This window comes from Jaculus jaculus, chromosome 9 (genome assembly GCF_020740685.1).
Source record: "Jaculus jaculus isolate mJacJac1 chromosome 9, mJacJac1.mat.Y.cur, whole genome shotgun sequence".
NCBI classification, from domain to species: domain Eukaryota; kingdom Metazoa; phylum Chordata; class Mammalia; order Rodentia; family Dipodidae; genus Jaculus; species Jaculus jaculus.
Window position 1 is genome coordinate 15,449,965 of NC_059110.1, and position 26,675 is coordinate 15,476,639.

General features: G+C 45.3%; 1 protein-coding gene across 3 annotated transcripts in view; it reads right to left on the reverse strand.

The window, feature by feature from the left end:
• The window catches only part of Plekhg1 (pleckstrin homology and RhoGEF domain containing G1), a 271,519-nt gene that overhangs the window by 33,288 nt on the left and 211,556 nt on the right, over positions 1–26,675 (reverse strand). For all 3 annotated transcript variants that reach the window (XM_045158697.1, XM_045158699.1, XM_045158698.1), the window contains 4 exons: positions 20,759–20,828; positions 11,470–11,516; positions 6,603–6,753; positions 3,950–4,081 (listed from right to left, as the gene is read on the reverse strand). In XM_045158697.1, coding sequence (XP_045014632.1) covers positions 3,950–4,081; positions 6,603–6,753; positions 11,470–11,516; positions 20,759–20,828 — 400 coding nt within the window. The remainder of the gene's footprint in view (positions 1–3,949; positions 4,082–6,602; positions 6,754–11,469; positions 11,517–20,758; positions 20,829–26,675) is intronic.

A 26,675-nucleotide genomic window follows, 5' to 3' on the forward strand; every position in this document is an offset into this window, starting at 1 on the left:
TTTTGCAGGCAAGTTCTTAACCGCTGAGCCATCTCTCCAGCCCCTGACATTTCGCTTCTTCTTTTTTACTTTTTGGTTTTTCAAGGTAGGGTCTTGCTCTAGCCCAGGGTGACCTGGAGTTCACTATGTAGTCCCAGGGTGGCCTCGAACTCACGGCGATCCTCCTACCTCTGCCACCACACCCAGCCACTGTCATTTCTTAATAATGCCTGTGCTGTGGCTTGCAGCAGCAGCTCCACCTTTCAAAAGCAGACAAAGAAGTCCGCAGTGTGGGACTTTCCCATCCGCTCTTCTTGGGATTAAAAAACTTGAGTGTTTGGCTTGAAAACTTCCTCCCAGAAACTAAGTGTGTACCATATATATGTCAGTCAAAACTAAAGTATAACATCACAAAAGATTCACTTTCTTAGAAGTCTAAGTTCATTTATTGGGAAAGGACACAACATTTCTTTGCCACTATGTTAATTTTTATATTTCTTTTTCTTAGCTTTATTTATTTATTACACTGGGCACACCAGGCCTCTAGCCACTGCAAAGGAACTCCAGATGCATGTGCTACTATGTGCATCTGGCTTAAGTGGGCACTGGAAAAATCAAACCTGGGTCCTTAGGCTTTGCAGACAAGTGCCTTAACTGCTAAGCCATCTCTCCAGCAATGAAACTTGGAAAATACAAATTGGTAATATGAATGACATCTATTTAGGATTGAAAAAAATACACACACACACATACATTGGTTTTTCAAGACAGGGTCCTGCTCTAAACCAGGCTGACCTGGAATTCACTATGTAAATTCAAGGGTGGCCTTGAACTCACAGCTGATCCTCCTACCTCTGCCTCCCTGAGTGCTGGGATTGAAGGTGTGCACCACCATGTCCAGACTCCTCTGACTTTTGGTAGCCAATGACATTGCACCTGACTCTGGCTGCCTATAGATAAAGGCCAAGAGTTTACTTTGATTTAAGAGGCTAATGATGCCTCTCATTTTCCCTGGGATGACTTAGTGGTGGGTAATGGACTGGTGTGGAGTCATTCTAGTCCTGTTTCTCCCGTATTACTGTAGGGAAAATGAAGAGGTCGGAACTAGCTTCCACGACTGTGTGGCCATTTGTCTTTAAATGGTACATACGTGTGTGTGTGTATTTTTTTTTTTTTTGAGATACCCAGGATAAGATAATTGGTGCAGTAGGTATCAATCAAAAATTCTGGCTGATTTAGGGCTCCCGGTGTTGGTGCTGGCTGGCATTTTGGCAAACCTCTCTTCTGAATTTCTTATCTTAAAGATGAGGAAACAGGGGTGGGGCTGGAGAGATGGCTCAGAGGTAAAGGTGCTTGCCTGCAAAGCCTAACGACCTGGGTTCGTTTCTCCAGTACCTACATGAAGCCAGATGCATGAAGTGCCACACGCATCTGGGGCTCATTGGCAGCAGCCAGAGGCCCTGGCACGCCCGTTCTCTCTTCCTGTTTCTCTTCTTTCTCTCTTGGCTTGAGCATAAATTAAAAAAAATAAAGATATTTAAAACAATATGAGGAAACTAAAATGGAGGGTTTCGGCATCATGTCTCAAGTGGAAGGACAAAGGAGCAGGTTCACTTTCCACTCCCCTCGCTGAGTGCCCTGTCTTATGACCACACTTACGCTAGAACTCAGGGTTTTGCATGAACTAGTGAAGAGAATGGATGCTTAAAAACTCCTTTTCATTTCATTTGTGTGTGTGTGTGTGTGTGTGTGTGTGTGTGTGTGTGTGTGTGTTTGAGAGAGAGAGATGGGGAGGAGAGAGAATGAATATGGGCTCACCAGGACCTCTAGCCACTGCAAACAAATTCCAGACACATGTGCCACATTGTACATCTGGCTTTATATGGGTGCTTGGGAATCACACTCATGTAGTTAGACTTTGCAGGCCAGTGCCTTAACTGCTGGCCCTCTCTCCAGCCCCCTTAAAAACTCTTTAAACATTTAGAGAAAGTTGTTTGCAACAACAACAACAACAACAACAACAACAAAAACCCCAAAAGAATTATTAATGTGTACTAATATAAGATAAGGCTTTGGGAGACTCAACTGTTTTACTAGGATAATGAAAGGAGTCACAAGCAAACTAGTTTAAAAGTGACATTGTGGAGAAATCCTGCTGGAGCTGAGCTGAAAACCTTCTCCATGTAGATCAGGTGACAGAAAGCTGGAAAAAAAAGCTATGCTGTATGCAGTTCAATGGGAGAAAGAGAACACCAGTGAAGATACTCAGCAGTGGACACTGCAAGCCTTATATTTGGCCAACCAGGCCAAATGAGCCAACAGGTGCAATAGTGGCACGTCTGTCATGGTGGAACCAACTGCCCTCTAACTGGACTGGAGGCCCACTCCATGAGAGGGAATACAACCCTGATACTGAAAACCTACAACAGGGATAGTCATGAACCCTAGGGGTGTAACGTCTGCTGGTGTCTGGCTAAATGTATATACTATGCTCACCAAACTGCCCAGTAAGCACTTCTCTTAATGATCATACTCATATATTAAAGCTACTCTCACTTTTGGTTACAGAACTTTCTCTTTTCAGATGGCAGTGACCTTGGGATGACTCAGAAGGCATCATGGTGCTGGAAAGAAGTGACCAGAGTGTTCAGTACTGCAATATCTCTATCATACCTTCCAAGGCTCAGGGTCTAATGTGGAAGAGGTGGCAGAAAGAATGTAAGGGCCAAAGGAAGGGTAGGACTCCTTACAATGTGCTCCCTCTAGACACAAAATGGCCTAGATATCCATGACCTCACAGTGCCTGACACTACCTACACAAGACCATCATAATAGGAAGAAAAGATCATGACATCAAAATAAGAGAGACTGATTGAGAGGGGGAGGGGATATGATGGAGAATGGAGTTTCAAAGTGGAAAGTGGGGGGGGGGGTGGAGGGAGGGAATTACCATGGGATGATGTTGTTTACAATCATGGAAGTTGTTAATTAAAAAATTATTATTATTATTATTATTTTTTGGTCTTTTGAGGTAGGGTCTCACTGTAGCCCAGGCTGACCTGGAATTCACTATGGAGTCTCAGGGTGGCCTCGAACTCACGGCGATCCTCGTACCTCTGCCTCCCGAGTGCTGGGATTAAAGGCGTAAGCCACCATGCCCGGCTTAAAAAATTATATTAATTAAAAAGAAGTGATAGTGTGGGCTGGAGAGATGGCTCAGTGGTTAAAGAGCCTGCTGACTGATGTTTGATTCTGTGGCACCCATGTGAGGCTGGAGGCCAAGCGGCATCAGCGCCCACACTCTCAAACAACAGGGGAGAACGTCTTTCAAAAAGAAGGTGAGGGGCCTGGGCGTGGTGGCGCACGCCTTTAATCCCAGCACTCGGGAGGTAGAGGTAGGAGGATTGCCATGAGTTCGAGGCCACCCTGAGACTCCATAGTGAATTCCAGGCCAGCCTGGACCAGAGTGACACCCTACCTCAAAAAACCGAAGCAAAACAAAACAACAACAAAAAGGTACAAGGATTGAACTTGACACCCTGAAGCTGTCTGATTTCCAAAAGCATGCCTCATGTCCCCAGAACCCCCAGGTCCTTCCACACATTAAAAAAAAAGACAATTTAAAAAGTTACAGTGTAGCCAGGTAGGGTGGCACACACCTTTAACCCCAGCACTTAGGAGGCAGAGGTAGGAGGATTGCTGGGAATTCTAGGCCAGCCTGAGACTACATAGTGAATTCCAGGTCAGCCCGGGAAAAACAAACAAACAAACAAACAAACAAACAGTGTAACTTTGTCTGGGGCAGCTGCTCTAGAAACAATGGCCAGCGCTGGTGTCTTGACTTTCCTTCAGGGAGAGCTCTGAGGAGGACCGTGAATAAAGTCCAATACTTGTGCAGCCTGAATATGTGGATAATGTGACGGGGCACCTGCAATTCTGCTGGGAACCTGGCACCGTGCCCTGGGCTCACCTGTAACCGGACAGCATGCTCGTGTTTCCGTTTCATGTCGTTGATGTGCCAGGCCACTCGCTGCATCGTGTCTATGGCATCGAGCACGACGTCGTAGCCTTCTGTGTCCTTGTCCAAGTGATTTTCTATTTCCTTTAAAACAGAAACATGTTAGCTTTCTTTCTTTCTTTCTTTTTTTTCTCATGTAGCTCATAGAACACACGGTACCTTAGGCTTCCTTATATTTTACTTTTGCTTACTTATTTGTGAGCTACCATCATTCCTTAAAATTAAGAGCTAAGCGGGCTGGAGGGATGGCTTAGCGGTTAAGGTGTTTGTCTGCAAAGCCAAAGGACCCAGGTTCGATTCCCCAGGACCCAGGTTAGCCAGATGCATGAGGGGCGCACGCGTCTGGAGTTCGTTTGCAGTGGATGGAGGCCCTGGTGCGCCCATACTCTCTCCCTCTTTCTCTGTCAAATAAATAAATAAATAAAAATAAAATATTAAAAAAAAATTAAGAGATAAGGGCTGGGGGCCAGGGAGATTGCTCAGTGGTTATAAGTGCTTGCTTGTAGAGCTTGATGGCCTGGGTATGCTTTTCCAATGGCTGGAGGCCCTGATGCACCCATTCTCTCTCCCTCTCTCCCTCTTTTTCTGTCAAATACATAAATAAATAAAAGTAAAATATTTTTAAAAATTAAGAGATAAAGACTGGGGTCTGGAGAGATGGCTCAGTGGTTAAAGGTGCTTGCTTGTGAAGCCTGATGGCCTAGGTTTGATTCCCCAGTACTCACGTAAAGCCAGATTCCCAAAGAGGGACATGCATATGGAGTTTGCTTGCAGTGGCTGGAGGCCCTGGCATGCCCATACTCTTATCTTTTTCTCTCTCTCAAATCAAAAAATAAATAAGGGCTAGAGAGATTTCTCAGTGATTAAAGGCACTTACAAAGCCTGACAGCCAGGATTTACTTCCTTAGTACCTACATAAGTTCAGATGTGCAGTGGCGCATGCATCTGGAGTTCATTTATAGAAGCTGGAGGCCCTGGCACATTCATTCTCTCCCCCACTCCCATTTCTGCTTGAAAATAAAGAAAAATATTTTTGTAAAAATGGAATATGCATGATATTTTTTGTCTGTTATACATTGAGTACTGTGTGAAATACTTTTTTCTTCCTCTGTGAGGAAAACAAGTATATTTTTACTTGTAACTATTAGGACTATGTCACTAAGAGCTGTTTTAGACTGGCCACCAGCAACTTCAGAATGCTAAGCTCTAAGATTAATTCTCTAATTTATTACAACTTTATGTGGATACTGGGGAATTGAACTCAGGTAGTTTCGCTTTGCAGGCAAGTGCCTTAACTGCTGAGCCATCTCTCCAGCCCCGTGGATATTATCCTCAGAAAAACCTCTGACGGTGCTGGCATATAGGTAGTGGTTGAGTCCTTCAGAGTTCTGAGAAAGCTCAGAATTCAAAAACTCTATTCTTGGGTGGTCAGGGTAGGTTCATTGCCACTCAGCTTAGCATGGGGCTCTGCTCCCCGGGAGCGGAGAGGAAGGGGCACAACAGCTGTTTTAATTCTTCAGAGCCCCCAAGACTCCTGTCCCCAGATTCCGAGAGACTACTAACCTTTTGAGTTTTTTCCTCCACAGTGCCCAACAGACAGGTAGGTAGTCAGTAAATGCCTGCCTTCCTTCCTTCCTTCCTTCCTTCCTTCCTTCCTTCCTTCCTTCCTTCCTTCCTCCTTTCCTTCCTTTCTTTTCTTCCTTCCTTTTCCTTTCCTCTTTCTTTTCCTTTCCCTTCCTTTCCCTTTTCTTCTTTCCTACCTCCCTTCTTTTTTTATGATACCTTCCTTCCTTCTTTTTTTTTTTATGATACTGGGACCAAACTTTGGGTCATGCCAAGGCATGATAGTGTTCTCTTACTGAGCTATTTGTTTATTTTATGTAGGTAGACTTGCCCCAATGCCCTGTCCCTAAACCCTGCTGTTCTGTCTTCCCTCTGTTGTAAAGGTAAGCAAATCCTACTTTGAGCAAATTCTCTTCACTAGAACTTTCTTCCATCTTTATCACCTTCCTTAGCCGATCAATAATGAGAATTTGGGAGTTGCATCTATCTTTGTTTCCATAGCCTCCCTGAGTTTTAGAGAAGTAATGGAAAATGCTAGAAAGGGCAGATATCCGTATGTGATGTTACTAAGCCCCACTCAGAGAGCACTCACCACCTTGTCCATCATTGCACTCCCTTTCCAGCACCTTCTCTGTGCCTTCATACAAAAATCAATCTAAGACATAATACCTCTCTTTTACCTAATGGCCTACTGGAGTGCTGCTTGCAGAAATAAAGCAAAACACGAACAATCTGCTTTTCATTTAAGTGATAGCTTTCTGCCTGCAACTGTCCCTGCCCAGTGCAAGGCACTCCTCAGCACTCCCTGTGACTAATGGAGCTAAAGGAAATCTTTCTGTTTGGCTGTTGTCAATGGGGGAGCAGGCCTAGCGTAAAAATATCTTTAATTTCTCAAAGCAGATTAGTCAGTTGTAAGGTATGAGTATGGAAAATGTTTCCATATGTCCACAGTCCTTTCTGATGTTTTTCTTCCCCCCAAAACTTGACATACGCACCCCAGGGCCCCATCCCCTGGAAAGTTCCATCCTAGGCGGAGACTCACGTGCAGAAGGAGATGATACTTGAGAATCCGCTGAACTGGTTTCAGGAGATAGGACCCCAGGGGCAGCGAGTGCTTCAGAGTTTCCTGGCATTCCCTGAAGAATTTGGCCAGCATCTTATTCCTCATGCACTCCGTTAGCACAGCCACTGACCTGCAAAAATCATTTTTTAAAATTAAAAACAAATTAATTCATTTTAATTATCCATTTTGAGAGAGAGAGAGAGAGACAGAGAGAAAGAGGGGCACAGATCAAGAGAGAGAGAGAGAGAGAATGGGTATGCCAGGGCAACCAGCCACTGAAAATGAACTCCAGATGGATATGCCTCCTTATACATCTGGCTTACATGGGTCCTGGGGAATCGAACCTGGGTCCTTAGACTTTGCAGGCAAGTGTCTTAACCTCTAAGCCATCTCTCTAGCCTGCAAAAAGCATTAAAAAAAAATTTTTTTTTTTTGAAGTAGTGTCTCACTCTAGCCCAGGCTGACCTGGAATTCATGATGTATTCTCAGGCTGGTCTCAAACTCATAGCAATCCTCCTACCTCTGCCTCTCAAGTGCTGGGATGAGTGGGTATGCCGCTATGCCAGCCTTAAAAAAATAAATCTTGATTTGATATTTTACATGGGTATCTGAGTTTCAAATATAGGTCCAGTCAGTGCAAATGCCTTACACTGGGTGGAGTAGCCACAGAGCTATGGCCAGGCTAGAATGCCTTGTGGCAAATTAAGAACAGGTGTCCCTTTTCTTATGGGTGGAGTAGAAGAAGGGTCTGACCCCAGCAACACAGCTCTGAGGGATCCGCACTCTTAAGCAGCAAGCTCCTGCCTTTTAGGACTTGTATCTCTGCACCAGGGCACGGGGCTCAACATAGAGAGATTTGTGTTGGATTTTTGGCTCCATATCTGGATGTTCTTGTGTGGTGCGCAAGGTTGTATTATATGGAGTGGTTTTTTTTTTTTTTTTTTTTTTGAAGTAGGGTCTCGCTCTAATCGAGGCTGACCTGGAATTCACTATGGAGTCTCAGGTTGGCCTCAAACTCATGGCGATCCTCCTACCTCTGCCTCCTGAGGGCTGGGATTAAAGGCGTGCGCCACCACACCCGGCTTAAAAGTTCCTTCTTGCCATAGACCTGAACTTCTGCTAGGATGCTTGTCACCCCCTTAGACGGTTACCTTTGTGAAATGTACAAGCTGTGACACCTTCTTATAGTTAACGTCCCTTTCAAAAACTTCCAACAGATTCATTCTCTACCTCCCAGTGACTCTCTGTATTCCCTATAGTCTCCTTTCTTACAGCATGTCTACTTGTCTCATGGCAGGGCATACGGAAAAAGGGGTTAGAAGTCTTTCTGCAGCCCCCCCCCCCAAATGTAGTAAGTAGAGTGTCAAAACATCTTAAGGCAGTGGCTGAAACCATGCTCGGCCTTTATACTTAAAGCTAGCCAATGGGCTTGGATAGTCACACGTACATGTAAATCAAAATCTTATGGTTGCATAACTTGGAAGCAGGTGGGAATAATTTGACCCTTTTCTTCCCCAAGTCACTAACATGTTGTCAGGGTTAAATGAGAAAGGGCGGTGGGGGGGAGAGAAGGAGAGGGAGAGAAACTACAAAATAAGACTCCTTGGAAAAAGTTAAATGGAGTCTCATAATTAATCCATTAGTGTCCCCTTTGTGCCCGTCAGCTTTCAGAACCATCTTTCAAAGTTGATTTATTTCTCCCTTGAGTCAGATTTCAAAACGGTCCATTGTGTGACCCGAATATTTTTCTGAAGTTCATTAGACTCAGCTGCCAGGTAGCCTTCTGGCTGGCCATCCGATGGCCTGAGCTCTCGCTCAAGATTAGAACTGGTCACAAAAGATTAGACCTGGCACGTGGTCCCCCAGGTTCCCAAAAGCCCAGGGCACACAGGGCAGCCATCTGAGAACAGTGACCTGACCCCGTGTGTGTCTGTCCCTGAGGGAAGCAGGGAGGGGCTCGCACCTCTCCCCGGTGAACTCACTGGGGTGTGACTGGCGCGAAGAGAGAGGACATCTGCCAAGGCTCGCTGGCCACATTTAGTCTCACCAGCCTGGATGCCAACAGGGAAGAAAACTCCTGCCACTCTTGGCTGGTTAAGACAGGGCAAAGGGAATTCTAGGTCTCAGAGCAGACTTCCTAGAGTTGAAGGGGCAAGAAAGCAGTCGGGCAAGAACTGGGCATATCTTCTTCACTGACAGCACATTGCGAGCGTTCCTCTGCTAACACAGGTTTCTTCAAAGGCATGCTCAAAATAAAAACACACTCTTTCCAGGAAACTAAGTTGATCCATCCCTACTGGGGTTTCAACCTTAGCTTCTATTCTCCAATAGTGAGTTCAGTTCATGTTAATTTGTCATCTATTTTTGTTTTGTTTTGTTTTTGCTTTTGGTTTTTCAAGGTAGGGTGTTGCTCTAGGCCAGGATGACCTGGAATTCACCATGTAGCCTCAGGCCAACCTTGAACTCACATCCATCCTCCTACTTCTGCCTGAGTGCTGGGATTAAAGGCGTGCACCACCATGTTGGGCCCATCTATGTATTTGATTTTCCCAAACAACATTCAACCATTACTGCTTAGTTACTTGAATTCTGACTCTCAAAAGGATTCAAACTGCTTGAAGGAAGGGAAGCTGGTTTCTACTTCTTGCCAATCCACAGAGTTTGGGATGGGGTTGTGTGAACTGCTTTTGAATAAATGTTTTTTACCTTTTCCTGGACTCTGAAACAGCCCAGCATGAAAAAAACCAAAAAACAAAAAACACTGCTTTTGTTTTGTATTCTTCTTTCTTAGTAAGTCTGAAAAGTCTTCTGAATTTGAAATTTTAGAAGTTTGTGTAAAAAAGTTATTGTTTTACATGGTATGTTTATGGTGAAAAGTGCACAGCCAGACCTTCTAAACAAGTTCCTTTATCTGGTTGATTCTAATTACTGGATCCAACATTTTGTTGATTCTTAAGAATTCGGATTTTTTCCCCCTTTCCTCAGGAAGCATTTTTATGGAGAGGCTGTGGGCTAATCCTGGGATTCCTCTGAACTAGGGTGTGGTACAAGTGGGGTTCAGGTTTAAGGATCATGGGATTAATTTGGGATATCCTACAATTTTCCTGATATCTTCATCACCAAGGAAGAAACAAATACCATGTCAGAGAAACTTGCTTAAGTGAAACTGCCGGCCATGGGTGTGCCTCAAGACAGGGATTGCAGATAACTGGCTGAATATGCATGTGGGTTTTTTTTTTTTTTTTTTTAAAGAGAAATCTGGGGGAAAGATGGCTATCCACCAAACCATGGTAAGTAACCATGGCACAACATCTTGACCACTATTTAGGGGAAGAGACGAAAGCCATCCAGTGAGAAGTGGTTTATCCAAAATAAATCTGAGCTTCTGGCTTTTTGTCCCTTTTAACACAAACTAGTTTTCTGGCCTGCTTCGGTGTGTGCATACGTGTTTCTTCCTTGCAGGCACATGCAGGCTCAAGCACATGGATCCCATCACACACTGGGTACCTAGGTACCACCTCTGACAGACGAGACAAGAGAATGTCAGTTTCTACAGTTCTCCTCCTGGCTGGCCTGTGAGAATCTGCTAATCATGGGCACAGTGGGTCACAAGGCCTCAGAACTTTAGAAACACGCCAAGGCAGGTGGCTTGAAGTTAGAAAAGCTGTGTTGAAATCCTCAGCAGGTCAAGCATCAGCTACAAGACCCTTGTGGAGTCAAATTGTCCTCAGTGACTGCCAGCATCAAATGCAGGTAGGGGTGGTAATGAACTTGCACTTAGTGAGAATCTCTTGGGTGCCAGGCACTGGGATGGGTGGGGTGCATTCCTTGAAGCCCTCAATATCTCTGTATGGCTGTGTTAAGTTCGGTGTGCTGTCATTAACAGTTAACACAGTGTTTAGGAGTCACATGCCCAATCAATGGCTTGTAGGGTGAAAAGCAATGCCCACAGTTGAGGCCAATTGTCTTGGCCTCTTTCTGAGCAGTTCATATCTTATCCAGACTGTTTTCTTGCCATCACTTTTTGGTGTGAGTGAAACTGACTCACCATCCCTGGGAGGTGACCAGCCCTCTTTCTTCATGCTGGCTTTGTTTTTAAATATTTTTATTTATTTATTTATTTATGAGAAAGAGAAATAGGCAGGGGGAGAGAAAGAGACAGACAGACAGAGAGAGAGAGAGAGAGAGAGAGAGAGAGAGAGAGAGAGAGAGAGAGAATGGGCACACCAGGGCCTCTAGCCACTGCAAACGAACTCCAGCTGCGTGCACCCCTTTGTGCATCTGGCTTACGTGGGTCCTGGGGACTTGAACTTGGGTCCTTTGGCTTTGTAGACAAATTCCTTAACCATTAAGCCATCTCTCCAAGCCCAATGCTGGCTTTTTAATGATGGGTTCTTTCTGAACTCTATAAAACTCCTAGTGTTCATAAAACTTCCCAAGCAAAACCAGAATGCATTTTCCCCCAGCTGCATTCCATCAACTCACTAACAATATTTCCCCATCTCAACAATGTGGCACACAGGAAGATGTTAGCAGGCCAGCACACAGAGTAGTCTGTGGTAAATTTATGCCTCTGTTTTTCTTCAGTGATACCTGGCAATCTTTTTGGTCTCCTTCAATGACCTTCACAAAATTTCCCTGCACTGCTTCCACTAGGTGCCCCACAATCCAACGGGATAGTAGTTGATATTACTATCGGCGATTACTGTAAACCCGACCCCAGCAAGTTTCACTTGTCCCATCATCTAAAGCACAGGGACAGACACACAACGCCTGCCTTTAGATCTGTTGACTTGAAACAACATGGATTTGATCAGAAGCCCGTTCCTTTCTTAGTTCATCATACCTTGGGTAGTTCGTGCAATACTGGGTATAAATATGGAATTCTTCACTCTACAAGGAAATAAGAGAGAATTTCATGAGCCAAAATAAATAAATAAATAAATAAATAAATAAATAAATAAATAAAGTGCAGGCATCAACGTTCATTCAAAAGCAGTACAAGAAATACCTGTCGGGCTTTCCTTTGTCTAAGCACACTGGTTGGCCTCTGAGCCCCTATGGGGAGTATGTGTGTCCACTGTTACATTGCCAGAACCCACATAAATGTGAACTCACTGGAGCCCACCAATCACTGTGAACATCTGCCGGGTTCCAGTGAAGCTGAAGCCAAATGGGAAGAGGATGAGAATAATGTTTTTGCCTCAAGGATCTCATGGACTCCTTGTGGACACTCAGCGTGGGAGGGAAATGTCAGCAGGTCACGTAGATAGCAGGTACTGAGAGCATGCTGGAGTACGTGAGAAGAGAAAGCTACTGGAAGCACACGTCCAATGTCTTGCAGATGCAGCCCTCTCTGCTTGCTGTTGCCCTCACCCTTCCTACCGCATACCCACCATGCCCATTGGAGACTAAATACAGGCGGTTTCTTCCAGGAAGTCTTTTTTTTTTTTTTTTTTTTTTTTGCAAGGGCAAGGAGCTTTATTTCGGGCTGAAGCTCAGTGTCTTGACTTCACCAGCGTGGTGGATCTGTACAAGAGCCCCGAGTAGCGGGAGGCTAGGGTTTTGATAGGGATTTGAACATAGGGGAAGGGGACGGGTACATGATTGGTTGATTGAAACAGTGTACTCTTCTGATTGGCTTAGGATTTTGGCGGGCAAAGTTGGCGGGCTGGGGCTAGGGGAATTGAACTTATCTATGACTACAGGAATGTATGGCATAGTCAGTTTCCAGTAAGTGTTAAATCCACCCTTACCAGAAAATAAAAACTTAGACCTTGCCAGGAAACAGAAACTTTGGCCTACTGAGGAGTCCGAAGCCTGTCATGGCATCCATCTGGTTCCTGAGTCCTTCATTCCCCCTCTCCTTGTACCATAAGGAGCCAGCCTTGGATCCCAATTGAGTTAGTGAGTGGAGTCTAATATACTGTGATCTTAACACCATAAACTGGGGCTGGAGAGATGGCTTAGCAGTTAAGCGCTTGCCTGTGAAGCCTAAGGACCCCGGTTCGAGGCTCGGTTCCCCAGGTCCCACGTTAGCCAGATGCACAAGGGGGCGCACGCGTCTGGAGTTCGTTTGCAGAGGCTGGAAGCCCTGGCGCGCCCATTCTCTCTCTCTCCCTCTATCTGTCTTTCTCTGTGTGTCTGTCTCTCTCAAATAAATAAATAAAAAATTAAAAAAAAAACAAAAAAAAACCCATAAACTGTACTGTATTAATGCTCTCCCTAACAAAAGCAGCTAATCTATTAATAATGCAAAGTCCTCTTGTGATTAACAACAAAAATAAAAGTAATGGCCCTGCTAAAGCAGACAGCAGAGTTGTTGACCATGAGGAATGACTGAACCATCCTCTATCAGCTTCTCAGGAAGTCTTTTTTGACCTCATAGGCCGAGACAACTGCTTTTAGCTCTTGGTATCCACTACCACACCCAGCGCCAGCCTCTCTGGGAGCACCGACTGACCAAATGACAGTGGCATTTTCTGTTTATCTCATACCAGTGAGAGTTCTTTTAGGGCAGGGGTTACAGTGTGGTCTCCTGGCATAACAGGTTGGCTGACCTATTGAAAATCATCTGAGAGGAGAGATCACGTCTGCTCGCCTGCACACGCCTAGCACAGTACCCACCTCTCAAAGGCAGTGAATGTTTTTTTAAAAGTAATTTATTTGTTTTAAGTTTTTATTAATTTGCAAGCAGACAGAGAGAGAGAGAGAGAGAGAATATAGGTGTGCCAGGGTCTCTAGCCATTGCAAACGAACTCTAGATGCATGTGCCACTTTGTGCATCTGGCTTTATGTGGGTACTTGGGCACTGAACCTGGGTCCTTAGGCTTTGCAGGCAAGCTCCTAATCACTAAGTTACTCTTGGTGGTAATTAGTGGTCATTGGTAATCGTTGCTTAGTTCTATTAATTTATTGGGGTTACAAATGATAATATTTCTAATTTTATTACCCTTTCTTCATTTGTTAGTTATAATATTTTCTTGTGCAAGCGCATGTAGAGCATGTGTATTGTATCTGTGCATGTGTGTGTGTGTGCATGAGTGTGTGTGGCCCAGTTGCATGTGTTGTACGTGGGTATGTGGAGACTGGAGGAGAACTTTGGTTATCTTTCTCTATCACTTCATAGAGTACTTCCTTGAGGCACGGTTTCTCCTTAAGCCCAGAGCTGCTGTCAGTACGAGCTCCAGGGATCCTCCAGTCTCCACCCTAAGTGGACTGGAATTACAGGTGTGCACGGCCATGCCCAGCTTTTTCTTCTTTCCTTTCCTTTTACCCTTTCCTTCCTTCCTTTCTTTCATTCTTTCTTCTCTCTCTTTCTTTCCTTCTCTTCTTTATTTTTTTGAGGTATGATATCACTCTGGCTCAGGCTGACCTGTAATTCACTATGAAGTCTCCAGGTGGCCTTGAACTCATGGCGATCCTCCTACCTCGGTCTCCCGAATGCTAGGATTAAAGGCGTGCGCCACCAGGCCCGATGCCCAGCTCCTTATGTGGGTTTTGGGGAGTCAAACTTGGTAGACTCCAGCCTGAGAAGTATCTATGCTTGAGCAGTAATCACTCTTAACTGCTGAGCCATCTCCCCACCTCTTATGGTTTAGCATTTAAGGCAGTTGCCTGCAAAAACTAAGGACCCAGATTCAATTCCCCAGTACCCACAAGCCAGATGCACAAGGTGGCACAGGCATCTGGAGTTCATTTGCAGTGAGTAGAAGCCCTGGTGTGTCATTCTCTCTCTCTCAAATAAATAAATAAAATAAGCTATATTAAAAAAGGAATTTCTTTATAGCTATTAAATATTGGTTTGTTCTGTACTGGGTGGTTTATACAGGAAAAGCAGAACAAATGCTCAGTTCTTTCTCTGAATTTTCAAAACAATGCAAAAACTTTCTCTAACATCCTGCCAAGGTGATCTGTAATTTTTTTATAATGCCACTGTACATTCAGAAATATAAACCTATTTATTTAATAAGCTGCAATTATTTTAGTTAACTATCTTCACTGATGCTGAAATTACACCATCTCTGACCACTGGGGGCATCCTTTTAGGCGATGCCCTTTTTGTGAGTGTCCACGACCTGACCCATCACCTTCAGAAGCTCCGTGTTTCCCAATGTGACCAGACACGCCAGATGACTGTGTGTGCTTTTCCCACTTCATACTCCACAGAGCCCCGAGCCTCTGAAGGAAATGGTGTTTGGAGATTACAATCTGGGCAACAGAGATGCTCTTGATACTAGATTAATCATTATTCTCAGGGTTTTGCAATGGACAGACAGGAATATTGTTTGTTTTTTTTTTCCAAATGATTTAAATACTATTCAGTCCATAGCAATACATGAACCCTAAAATCCAACATGCCCCCAAATCCAATCCTTCTGAGAATGAACGTGATGCTACCAGTGGGAAGTTCCACGCTGGAACTCATGTGATGGTTCACAACCAAGACACAGCTGCACTGAAGATACCACAGCCACTGCCTTAAGCCTAGGCTGTATGAAACACAAGCGGACTTGGTGTTTAGACTTGGGTCTCATCCGCAGGCTGCCGTATTACATGTATTACACGCACATAAACATTCCCAATATACTTCGCATGCTGAGCATTGCAGATAAGGGTAACCGAACCAGCACATATGCACCCTCCCTCCAACAGTGTGTGAAGACTCATTGGCTTTCAATGAGCCACAGTGTGTCCTTACGTGGTTATAGACACTATGGTTTGTTTGGCTTCTTCTTTGGGGGCGTCTGGACCGTTTGGAGGAATATTTGGAGGAACAAATATTACTGGCAAGCACAGTAGTACTCTCAATGAATGTTCATTGGTCCATCCTTGCTCTGGATTTCAGGAAGTGGGTTGGTGGGTGATGGGGTAAATCCCACGCTAGACTCAGCCAGTCTCTTCCTCACAGGGCCTGTGCCACTTTGTTTTCCCACAGTCGAAATAGCCTATGCTTCCTCCTGGCACGTCCACTATTGTACACTTGAGTAAAATTTTCACGTGTAGTACTCAATTGCCTAAGTTACTTGTCTATTGCAGAAGAGGTGACTGAAAGAATGTAAGAGCCAAAGGAAGGGTAGGACTGCTTCTAGAAACAGTCAACCTTCTAGAAACGAAGTGGCCTGGATATCTGCAACCTCGCAGTGCCTGGCACTACCTACACAAGACCCTCATAATAGGAGGAAAAGATGATGACATCAAAATAAAAGAGAGACTAAATTAGTTGTCAACGTTTTTTCAGTTGTGCAGCCCATATACTGATTTCTTTAAAAAATATTTTACTTGGGGCTGGAGAGATGGCTTAGTGGTTAAGGCGCTTGCCTACAAAGCCAAAGGACCTAGGTTCGATACCCCAGGATCCACGTAAGCCAGATGCACAAGGTGGCGCATGCATCTGGAGTTCATTTGCAGTGGCTAGAGGCTCTGGTGTGCCTATTCTCTCTCTCTCTCACTCTGCCTCTTTCCCTATCTCAAATAGATAAAAATAAAATATTAAAAATACTTTATTTGTGAGAGAGAGAGAGAGAGAGAGCGAGCTGGTGGTGGGGGCGGGGAGGGCAAGTGTGAGCACACCATGACCTGCTGCCACTGCAAATGAACCCAAAGGGCATGCGCCACTTTGTGTATCTGGCTTTATGTGAGTACTGGGAAATCAAATCCAGGCCAACAGGCTCTGCAAGCAAGCATCTTTAACTGCTGATCCATCTCCTCAGCCCTAAATATCTTGATTTCTGGCTTCTCTTTTTACTCACTTTCTAGCTACTTATTTGCACGTGTGTGTGGAGTGGGGAGGACTATGCCAGGTCTCCTGCTGCTATACGTGAACGCAAGACACTTGCACCACTTTTTCCCATGTAGTTTATGTGAGTGGCTTGGCACTTGAACCAAGGTTGGCCAGTTTTGCAAGCAAGCACCTTTAACCATTGAGCCATCATCTTCCCAGTCTGATTTCTGGCTTCTCTTGAAGACTCGTAGGATCAGTCACCATTTGTGACACCTCGGCTCTATTCCCATCTCAGGGTTTTGATTTCAGTCAGCTGCATATCCTTAATGATCACATGCAGGCTCTAGCTTAGATCTGTAATGTTCTGCAGAGTTATAAAAACAATGGCTTTAAAGGTCCCTAGGTTGGGCTGGAGAGATGGCTTAGTGGTTAAGCACTTGCCTGTGAAGCCTAAGGACACTGGTTCGAGGTTCGATTTCCCAGTACCCACGTTAGCCAGATGCACAAGGGGGCGCATGCATCTGGAGTTCGTTTGCAGGGGCTGGAGGCCCTGGTACACCCATTCTCTCTCTCTTTCTCTGTCTGTCACTCTCAAATAAAATACACACAAAAAATTTTTTTTTAAAAGTCCCTAGGTTGGGCTGGAGAGATGGCTTAGTGGTTAAGCTCTTGCCTGTAAAGCCTGAGGACCCTGGTTCGAGGCTCGATTCCCCAGGCCCCACGTTAGCCAGATGCACAAGGGGGTGCATGCATCTGGAGTTCGTTTGCAGTAGCTGGAGGCCCTGGCGCGCCAGTTCTCTCTCTATACATATCTGCCTCTTTCTCTTTGTCTGTCACTCTCAAATAATAATAATAATAAAAAAAAGTCCCTACGTTGGTTACTGCTAGCACTGGCAAGAAGACAGGTTGAGTATATCAAAGATGGGTTAAGATTACGTTTTCTGAACCTCCCAAAGGCCCCGCCAGCTGGGATCAAGTATGAGACTTAATCACAGGCACTTGAGGCCGTGGGGACGTTCACCGTCAAACCACCACAGAGGCAGCCTGCTTCTAGAACACAGCCAGCAGACCAGACATCGGTCTGCCTGGTAGGGGAAGTTTTGCTCCTCAAGAGAACCACCAATCTTTATTCTATGGGACTAACAGGTAAGGAACAATGGAATCCTCTTGCTGGTAAAAATGCGCTCAGCCTACACACACCACAAAGGACCCCAGGTCAAAGACGAGTCTCCGCGTCAGCCTGCGCCATTCACATGAAAGCGGGAGTCAACCGCCAGCGTTACCTCCTTCGCTAATGACCTTGCAATTACAGCAATTTTCCGTCCCTCCTGGAGCACGGCAGCTGCTGGTGGTTCAGAAAACGTAATCTCGGCTAAATTTCAGGGTGCTGAGTGAGGAGCCGGCTGCAAAGGACCCGGCGCTCCGTCCCGGCTGCCACGTGAGAGTTTGCAGCGCTGAAGCCGGTCTTCTAATTAAACTTGGCACCATTACAATGAAAAATAAGATTTGGGAGTTGGCAGGCAGGCGCATAAACAAACTTTTTATGTGAATAATTAAGGCAGAGCTAGGCAGATGCTGGACCATCTTTAATCAGCTTCTGATTACAGTTACCAGTAAGAGCCAAATGTTTCTGAAAGCTTCCATGTTGCATCTATGTGCTGTGGTTATTTTAACACATCTTCTTTGATACACGCGGCCTATCTTCTTACCACTGCTACCATTTCCAGGCTGTTTTCTTTGTCCCTTTACGGTTCCTACCCTATAAGGGAACCAATGGGGAATGATTGTGTCTGTGTCAGCGCGTGTGAGCTAACATTTTACATGGGACACACACCAGCGCCTGTGGAGTTGGGCAAGGTTACACACCAGGTGATACACAAACATTATGCACAAGCACGCTGGTCACCTTTAAGCAACGTCAACACTAAAACCCGGCGTGGTGTTGTGTTTGGATTCAAAGCCGCTTGGCTGGATCTGCAGCCACTGGAGATGACTGTATGGAACAATTCTGGGGCCAGCTCAGGATGGGGCCACATCCTAAGTTCACCCTGGACTCCGGGGCTCTAAATGAGGTGCTAACTCATGGTTGGTCCCAAAGCACCACCTGGAACTCTACTTAAACTCCTGTCCATTTCAAACCTTCACCCAACTGTAGAAACCACGTGAAATTTTGCTGCAAAAGTTTCTGCGAGGAGTTTTCCAACAACAACAACAAAAAGCAGTGTGCTCGTGTGCGCACACGTGTGTGCAGATGCACGAGCGGGTGGGCGTGTGTGAAGACCAGAGGACAACCTCAGCTGTCATCCACCTTTCCTCAGAGGATCTCTCATTGCCTACAGTTCACTAATTAGGCCAGAGTGCTCGCCAATACGTCCCAGGGATTTGCCTGGCTTTAACTCCCTAGCACCGGGGTTCGCACTGTGGATTACCATGACTAGCTTTTTTTTTTTTAATTTTTTTTTTGTTCATTTTTTATTTATTTATTTGAGAGCGACAGACACAGAGAGAAAGACAGGTAGAGGGAGAGAGAAAGAATGGGCACGCCAGGGCCTCCAGCCACTGCAAACGAACTCCAGACGCGTGCGCCCCCTTGTGCATCTGGCTAACGTGGGACCTGGGGAACCGAGCCTCGAACCGGGGTCCTTAGGCTTCACAGGCAAGCGCTTAACCGCTAAGCCATCTCTCTAGCCCTAGCTTTTTCACTTGGGTTCTGGGGATTGAACTCAGGTCCCTATGCTTGCAAGGTAAGCACCTGACCGATGAAGCTATCTCCTCAAGCCAAGCTGCTTAATTCCACAGAGAAGCTTAAGCAAGACAGGATCCTATCTGTGCGGGGCTGCAGGTTGAGAAAGGGAATCAAAGACGGCCAGGTGTACTGAGAACGCTGCCTCCTTCCAGCTTTAGCGCGTGAGCCCAGTGCCCTTAAGTTGTCAAAGTCAAGTCTACTCCTTGTAGCTTTCCAAACCATCCTTGTGATGTAAGACAAAGATAAGACAACCAGGTGCAGTTCTAAGATGCAGGAGACCAACTTTACTTTTCTTTTTCCCCTGGATGATAAGGACAGAGACCAAGTTAGTAACACCCATGTTACATGTAAACATTTAGATTCTTATGTGTGTGTGTGTGTGTGTGTGTGTGTGAGAGAGAGAGAGAGAGAGAGAGAGAGAGAACATGTGCAGTATGGGGTGTGATGTGTGTGTGTGTGTATGTGTGTGAGTGTGTGCAGTATGGGGTGTGATGTGTGTGTGTGTGTGTGTGTGAAGATGCACACCCCTGGAAGCCAAAGGACAGCATTGAGTGTCTTCCTCTTTCACTCATCTATGAATTTCTGTTTGAAAAATGTTTACTGGGCTGGAGGGATGGCTTAGCCGTTAAGGCACTTGCCTGTAAAGCCAAAGGACCTCGGTTCAATTCCCCAGGACCGATGTAAGTCAGATGCACTAGGGGACACATGTATCTGGAGTTCAATTGCAGTGGCTAGAGGCCCTGGCATGCCCATTCTCTCTCTCTCTCTATCTCTCTCTCTCTCTCTTTCTCTCTGCTTCTTTCCCTCTATCAAATAAATAAATAAAAATATTTAGAAAACAATTTTAAAAACTTTATTTACTTAAGAGAGAGAGAGAGAGATAGAGAGAGACAGAGAGAGATAGACAGAGACAGAGAGAGAGAGAGAGAGAGAGAGAGAGAGAGAGAGAGAGAGAGAGAGCGCATGTGCATGCCAGGACCTCTTGCAGCTGCAAACACCAGATACTCATGTCACTTTTGTAGCTGGCTTCCCTGGGTGGCTTGGGAACTGAACTCGGTCAGGTAGATTTTGCAAGCAAGCACTTGTAACAGCGGAGCCATCTCTCCAGCCCTACTTGTCCATGCAGCTCCTTAAAACGAAGTCTCTCCCTTAATCCAGAGCCACCATCATTCCAGTCAGTAAGCCCCAGCGACTCTGCCGTCTTGGCTCCCTGCAGGACCGAGGCTGCAGACATGCGTGGCCATGCCCGGCTTTTCACGTGGCTGCTGTGCAGTTGGACGTGGGCGGTCAGGCTCTGTCAGGCCACTAGGCTTAAGCAGCAAGCACTCTTACCGCTGTCCCATCTCCCAAGCCTCCTTTTGTGTATTTTCATAGCTGATTTTTAGTGGTATGTCGCATGGATTTATTTTTCTAAGACTGTTTTGCTTTGGACTCCATCCTTCAAGCCTTTCCAAGTAAAGAATGAATAATAACAACCAGATACAAGTTTTAGGATGGTTACCCAATCTCTTTCTTCCAATAGTTTATATGATTCTTTATGTTGAAACAAACACAAAACAAAAGAAATCCATAATTTCATGCAATATGGAACAAACCGGTTACCTAACTTAAAAATGAAAACAAGCTGTTTATGTTCGTTGGTCCAGAAAAACAAACCCAGCTTACCTTGGACACAAAGCACTCTGCGATGGCCACTGGGTCATTGTCACAGTTCTCTAGATCTTGAAGAAGTTCACTGATAATAAAAGAAAATAGCCAGGAATTACTAGACTGCAGCCTTCTAGTTGAGGACATTTCATATGACCTAAAAGCTGTACGTTTCTGTTGACATTTACAAAGAATCATATCATCGAGTAACTGAAGGTCTATTGCTGTTATCTTGCTACCATATCCATGACTTAGATAAGTGACTCGCCCAAGGTCATGGCCCAGCAAGAGTTAATATTTTTTTTTAATTTTTTTATTTCTTTAATTGAGAGCGACAGACACAGAGAGAAAGACAGATAGAGGGAGAGAGAGAGAGAATGGGCGCGCCAGGGCTTCCAGCCACTGCAAACGAACTCCAGACGCGTGCGCCCCCTTGTGCATCTGGCTAACGTGGGACCTGGGGAACCGAGCCTCGAACCGGGGTCCTTAGGCTTCACAGGCAAGCGCTTAACCGCTAAGCCATCTCTCCAGCCCAAGAGTTAATATTTTTATTTAAAAAATTATTTATTTATTTATGAGAGAGAGGGAGACAGAGGCAGGCAGACCGACCGACCTCCTGCTGCTGTAAACAAACTACAAACATGCGCATCACCTTGTGCGTCTGACTTTACATGGGTACTGAGGAAATGAACCCGGACCTGCAGGCTTTGTAAGCATCTTTCAACTGTTGAGCCAGCTCTGCAGCCCTGGAGTAGAAGTTTTAGCACAGATTGGATAATTAACTCTCTTATCCCAGAGATAAGCCCTGCCTTTAGTACTTAAGATTCCTGGGTATTTGTCATCAATTGCACAAATGCTCTCGACATTCATTTACTGAAGGAGAGCCCAGGTGCTCAGTATAGCTCAAGGCATGAAGAACCCATCAGTGGTCTCACTGAGTTCCCTCAGCTTTAGAAGATGTAGCAGAGCCTCAGGTTCGCTGAGATGAACTTCCAGACCAGGCACAGTTGTGGAGGAAGGGATATTTGTTGAAGTTTACAAATCCAGGGGAAGTTCCATAATGGCAGAAGAAGCTGGCCTTCCTTCACAGGTCCAAGCAGAGAGAGAGAGGGAAGCCACATGCCAAAAGTTACAAGCCACACAGCACACTTCAGGAAGTCCAGGTGGAACTGGGCACTTTGTATATTTTTAGATTGGAATTTCAGACCCACCACCACATGTTAAGATCCACCCAGTGACACCTCCTGCAGCCTCTACCACGGAAGGGCAACAAATACAAACCATGCTAACAAGCACAATATTATAAACAGAGATAGTGCTATAAATTAAAAATATGCCAGGTATTCCGGGTGTGGTGGCTCACACCTTTAATCCTAGCACGTGAGAGGCAGAGGTAGGAGGATCGTGGTAAGTTTGAGGCCACCCTGAGACTACATAGTAAATTCCAGGTCAGCCTGAGGTAGCGTGAAACCCTACCTTGAAAAACCAAAAATAAATAAATAAGTAAATAAAACAAAACACACACACACACACACACACACACACACACATCAGGGAGCTGATTTGCCTGCAAAGCCTAAGGACCCATATTTGACTCTCCAGGTCCCATGTAAGCCAGACACATAAGGTGATGCAAGTGCGTAAGGTCACACATGCGCACCAGGTGGTGTATGCATCTGGAGTTTGATTGCAGTAGCTGGAGACCCTGGCACACCAATTCTCTCTCTCTCTCTCTCTCTCTCATAAAAAAGTAAAAAAAACAGCCGGGCGTGGTGGCTCACGCCTTTAATCCCAGCACTTGGGAAGCAGAGGTAGGAGGATCGCTGAGAGTTCAAGGCCACCCTGAGGCTACAGAGTTAATTCCAGGTCAGCCTGGACCAGAGTGAGACCCTACCTCGAAAAACCAAAAAAAAGTAAAAAAAAAAAAAATCTGGGTGTGGTGGTGCACTCTAATCCCAGCACTCAGAGGCAGAGGTAGGAGGATCGCTATGAGTTCGAGGCCACCCTGAGACTACATAGTGAATTCCAGGTCAGCCTGGGCTACAGCAAGATCCTACCTAGAAAAACCAAAAAACCAAAAAAAAAAAAAAAAAAAAAAGCCATGGGAGGAATATCTTTTCTGTCATGTGAATTCATCAAGTTGCAGGAGAAGCATCATTACTTTAAGAAACTCGTATTTAGTGCATGGCTCTACATTAACTAATCATTTAAGCTTCCAGTGTTGCACAGAATTCTATAACTGGAAAATTGCTCAGTCAGAGGATACTTTTGGTGTAGGTGGTAGCGCATTTCCAAATTGCACTCCCTATAAATTCTATTCACTCATATTTTAAGCAATTATTTTAAAGTGCTGTGTTACATATTTAATAAAAAGGTTACGCAGCACTGCAGAAGTTGTGATGAAAATAGTCCCCGTGTTTTGTACTTCTCATTATCCACGTCCACTGTTAAGAGACACTTTCAATGCCGGGCGTGGTGGCGCATGCCTTTAATGCCGGCACTCAGGAGGCAGAGGTAGGAGGAGCGCCGTGAGTTCGAGGCCACCCTGAGACTACACAGTGAATTCCAGGTCAGCCTGGGCAAGAGTGGGACCCTACCTTAAACAAACAAGAAATATTTTCAAGCCTTTCACTGTTCTGCTTACACAGGTTCCCAGGGTCAGCACGCTGATAATGCATATCCATTGTTTTTCAGTTTTTGCTTGTATTTACACTATAGCTTCCCTAAGTCCTACCCAGTGCCACTGACGCAGCCAGCTGTACTTTGCTGTCTGACTAGATCAAATGTCCAAATTTACATCTTCAAGACTACAGAAATAGTATTCCCCGTTTAGCTCTGGCATGTGCAATGAGTTTGTTTCCTTTCTTGTCGATCCATGACTTCCCTGGAGCTTTAATTGTCTGTCTGTCTGTCTCTGTCTCTCTCTGCTTTGTTTTCAAAGCATACACAGCTAATGTGTCTTCACTCAATGTGTGAGGATGGATAAATCTCAGCCCACTGGGGGTTGTCCCCCCCCCCTTGCTTCCCAGAGCCTGCGCCGTGCTCCTCTGCCTTGCGTGGGCCATTTCTTTGGCCGCAGGGCGGCTCACCAACACTGCTGGTGATCACCCTGGTTTCTCTCCTGTTTAGTTCATGCATGTGTGCATGTGCGTGTGTGCCATGGCACACATGTGGAGGTCAGAGGAGGACTCTGGCATCTGTCCTCTCCTTCCACCTTGCTTGAGACAGGATCTCTTGTTCATGGCTGCATTTGTTCACCAGGCTAGCTGGCCTGTTTGGAAAGGTTACGGGACACTTAGGTGACGGAGAGCCTTGCTGGAGGAAGCGCGTCACTGGAAGCAGGCCTTGGGGCTTTACATGACTGTTGGCTCTGTTTTTTCGCTGCTGCTGTGCAGATGTGACTGCAGCTGTCTGCTCCTGCCACGCCTTCACTCGTATGTTAAAACTTCCCCTCGAAACTGTAAGCCAGAAATAAACTCTTTCCTTCTGTAAGCTGCTTCTGGTTGGGCATTTTGACCCAGCGATGAGAAAGTAACTGATGTATCATCTTCTTATATGTATTTGTTTTTATTAAAAATATTTTTATTTTATTTATTTATTTGAAAGAGGGAGAGAGAGAGAGAGGGAGAGAATGGGCGTGCCAGGGCCTCCAGCCACTGTAATCGAACTCCAGACGCATGTGCCACCTTGTGCATCTGGCTTACGTGGGTCCTGGGAACCTGAACCAGGGTCCTCTGGCTTTGCAGGCAAACATCTTAACAGCTAAGCCATCCCTCCTGCCCTATATTTGTTTTTTAAAGTATTTTATTTATTTATTTGAAAGAGGAAGAGAGAAGGAAAATGGGCGTGCCAGGGTCTCTAGTTGCTGCAAATGAACTCCAGATACATGTACCACCTTGTGCATCTGGCTTACGTGGGTCCTGGGGAATCAAACCTGGGTCCTTAGGCTTCACAGACAAGAGCCTTTAGTCGCTAAGCCATCTCTCCAGCCTGATGTTTGGTTGCTTAGGTGAGCTGAATTTTATTTCCTATCCCTCCCCCTTTTTCCCCATGTCTACCATTATATTCTTCAGTCCAGAGGGATTTACTTTGTTATATGCTCTTTGGGTGTTTCTCTCTTAGGTTTTGTTTTTTCATAAATATGAAGTAATGTTTCAGCTGCAAGCTGATGATAATGACTATTGTAGTTCTTTGTTTTCTGCTGACTATACTTTTTGTTAAAAATCACCTTGGATTCTTTCATTCATTGTAGAGTTCTAAAAACCTGGGGTTTGGGGATGGCTCAGCCGATAACATTCTGCCCTTAAGCCATGGTATTCAAGTTCAGTCCTATGTAAAATTAGAAGTCCTCATGGGCTTCTGCAATCCCAGCACATTGACAGCAAGATGGGAAATGAAGGCGGGAGGATTTCCTCAGAGCTCATGGTGAGTGCTGGAGACAGCAGCAGAGAGAGAGACCCTCCCCCCTCAAATGAGGTGGACAGGAGAAGAAAGACCCCCAAGGCTGTCCTCTGATCTCCGCAAGTGCACCATGGCATGCGTGTACCTACACACACACACACACACACACACACACACACACACGCGCGCGCGCGCGCGCCCCGGTGTGGGGATCTTCTTTTGTCCTCTCATCTTGGAAGCTGAACACAAAGATGCTGACCACAGCTCTATGCACAGATAGCAGCTAGCCACCTGGGCGCCTCACTCCCAGGCAGGATTCTCAAACATTGTCAATATCAGGACTTGCTCACACTCTGAAAATTCTTTATGTGGCTTACATCTATTCATCAATTCTATATTAGAAACTAAAACTGAACAATTAAGTATTAACATACTTAGTGATAAATCGGAAATATGTTAATATAAATACATTTTTGTGAAAACTAATCTTTTTGTTTGTTTTTTGGTTTTTTGAGGTAGGGTTTCACTCTAGTCCAGGCTGACCTGGAATTCACTATGTAGTCTCAGGGTGGCCTTGAACTCACAGCGATCCTCCTACCTCTGCCTCCCGAGAGCTGGGATTAAAGGTGTACACCACCATGCCTGGCTCAAAAATTAATTTTTTATAAAACAAAAAATTAATGGGTACCCTATTTTACATATTTTTATTTATTTGCAAGCAGAAAGAGAAACAGACAGAAAGAGAGACAGTGAGAGAAAGAGAGGGAGGCAGAGAGAATATGGGCATGCCAGGGCCTCCAGCCAATGCAAAGGAACCCCAGATGCATGTGCCACTTTTTGCATCTGGCTCTACATGGGTACTGGGGAATGAGCCTGGGTTATTAGTCTTTGCAGGCAAGTGCCTTAACCAGTGAGCCATCTCTTTGGCCCGAGGCACCCTATTTTATACTTTTGAAATTTTCTAATATCTAGTTTCACAGGACACAGGTGGATTCTCCTGCTTGCTTCTAAATTTCGTGTTGTACTACATTGTTTAGGGAACATCTGTAGGCAAGACCTCCTGCGTCCCACAGACATGCTGCTGAAGATGGAGCAGTGGCTTAATAGTCTTTTTAGATGAGGGTAGAGATCCTTCCTTGATATTCCAAGGAAACTCAGCATGTGGCATTTAGTTGAAGGTTTCCTGGGGTCTGGTGTAGACCAATAGGCTACCCCATTATGTCCATATCCCTGCTTTGTCTTGTAGTTTGAAAGGATCTTTTAGGACAGTCTTAATTTCTAAACATTCTTCCCAATACTATTTAAAAATATTTATATTTATTTATTTGAGAGAGATACAGAAATGGGGGGGGGGGGGCGAGAGAGAGAGAGAGAGAGAGAGAGAGAGAGAGAGAGAGAGGGAGGGAGGGAGAATGGGCACGCCAGGGCCTCCAGCCACTGCAAACAAACTCCAGATGCATGCACCACCTTGTGCATCTGGCTTATGTGGGTCTTGGGGAGTCTAACCTGGGTCCTTTGGCTCAGGTCCCTTGCT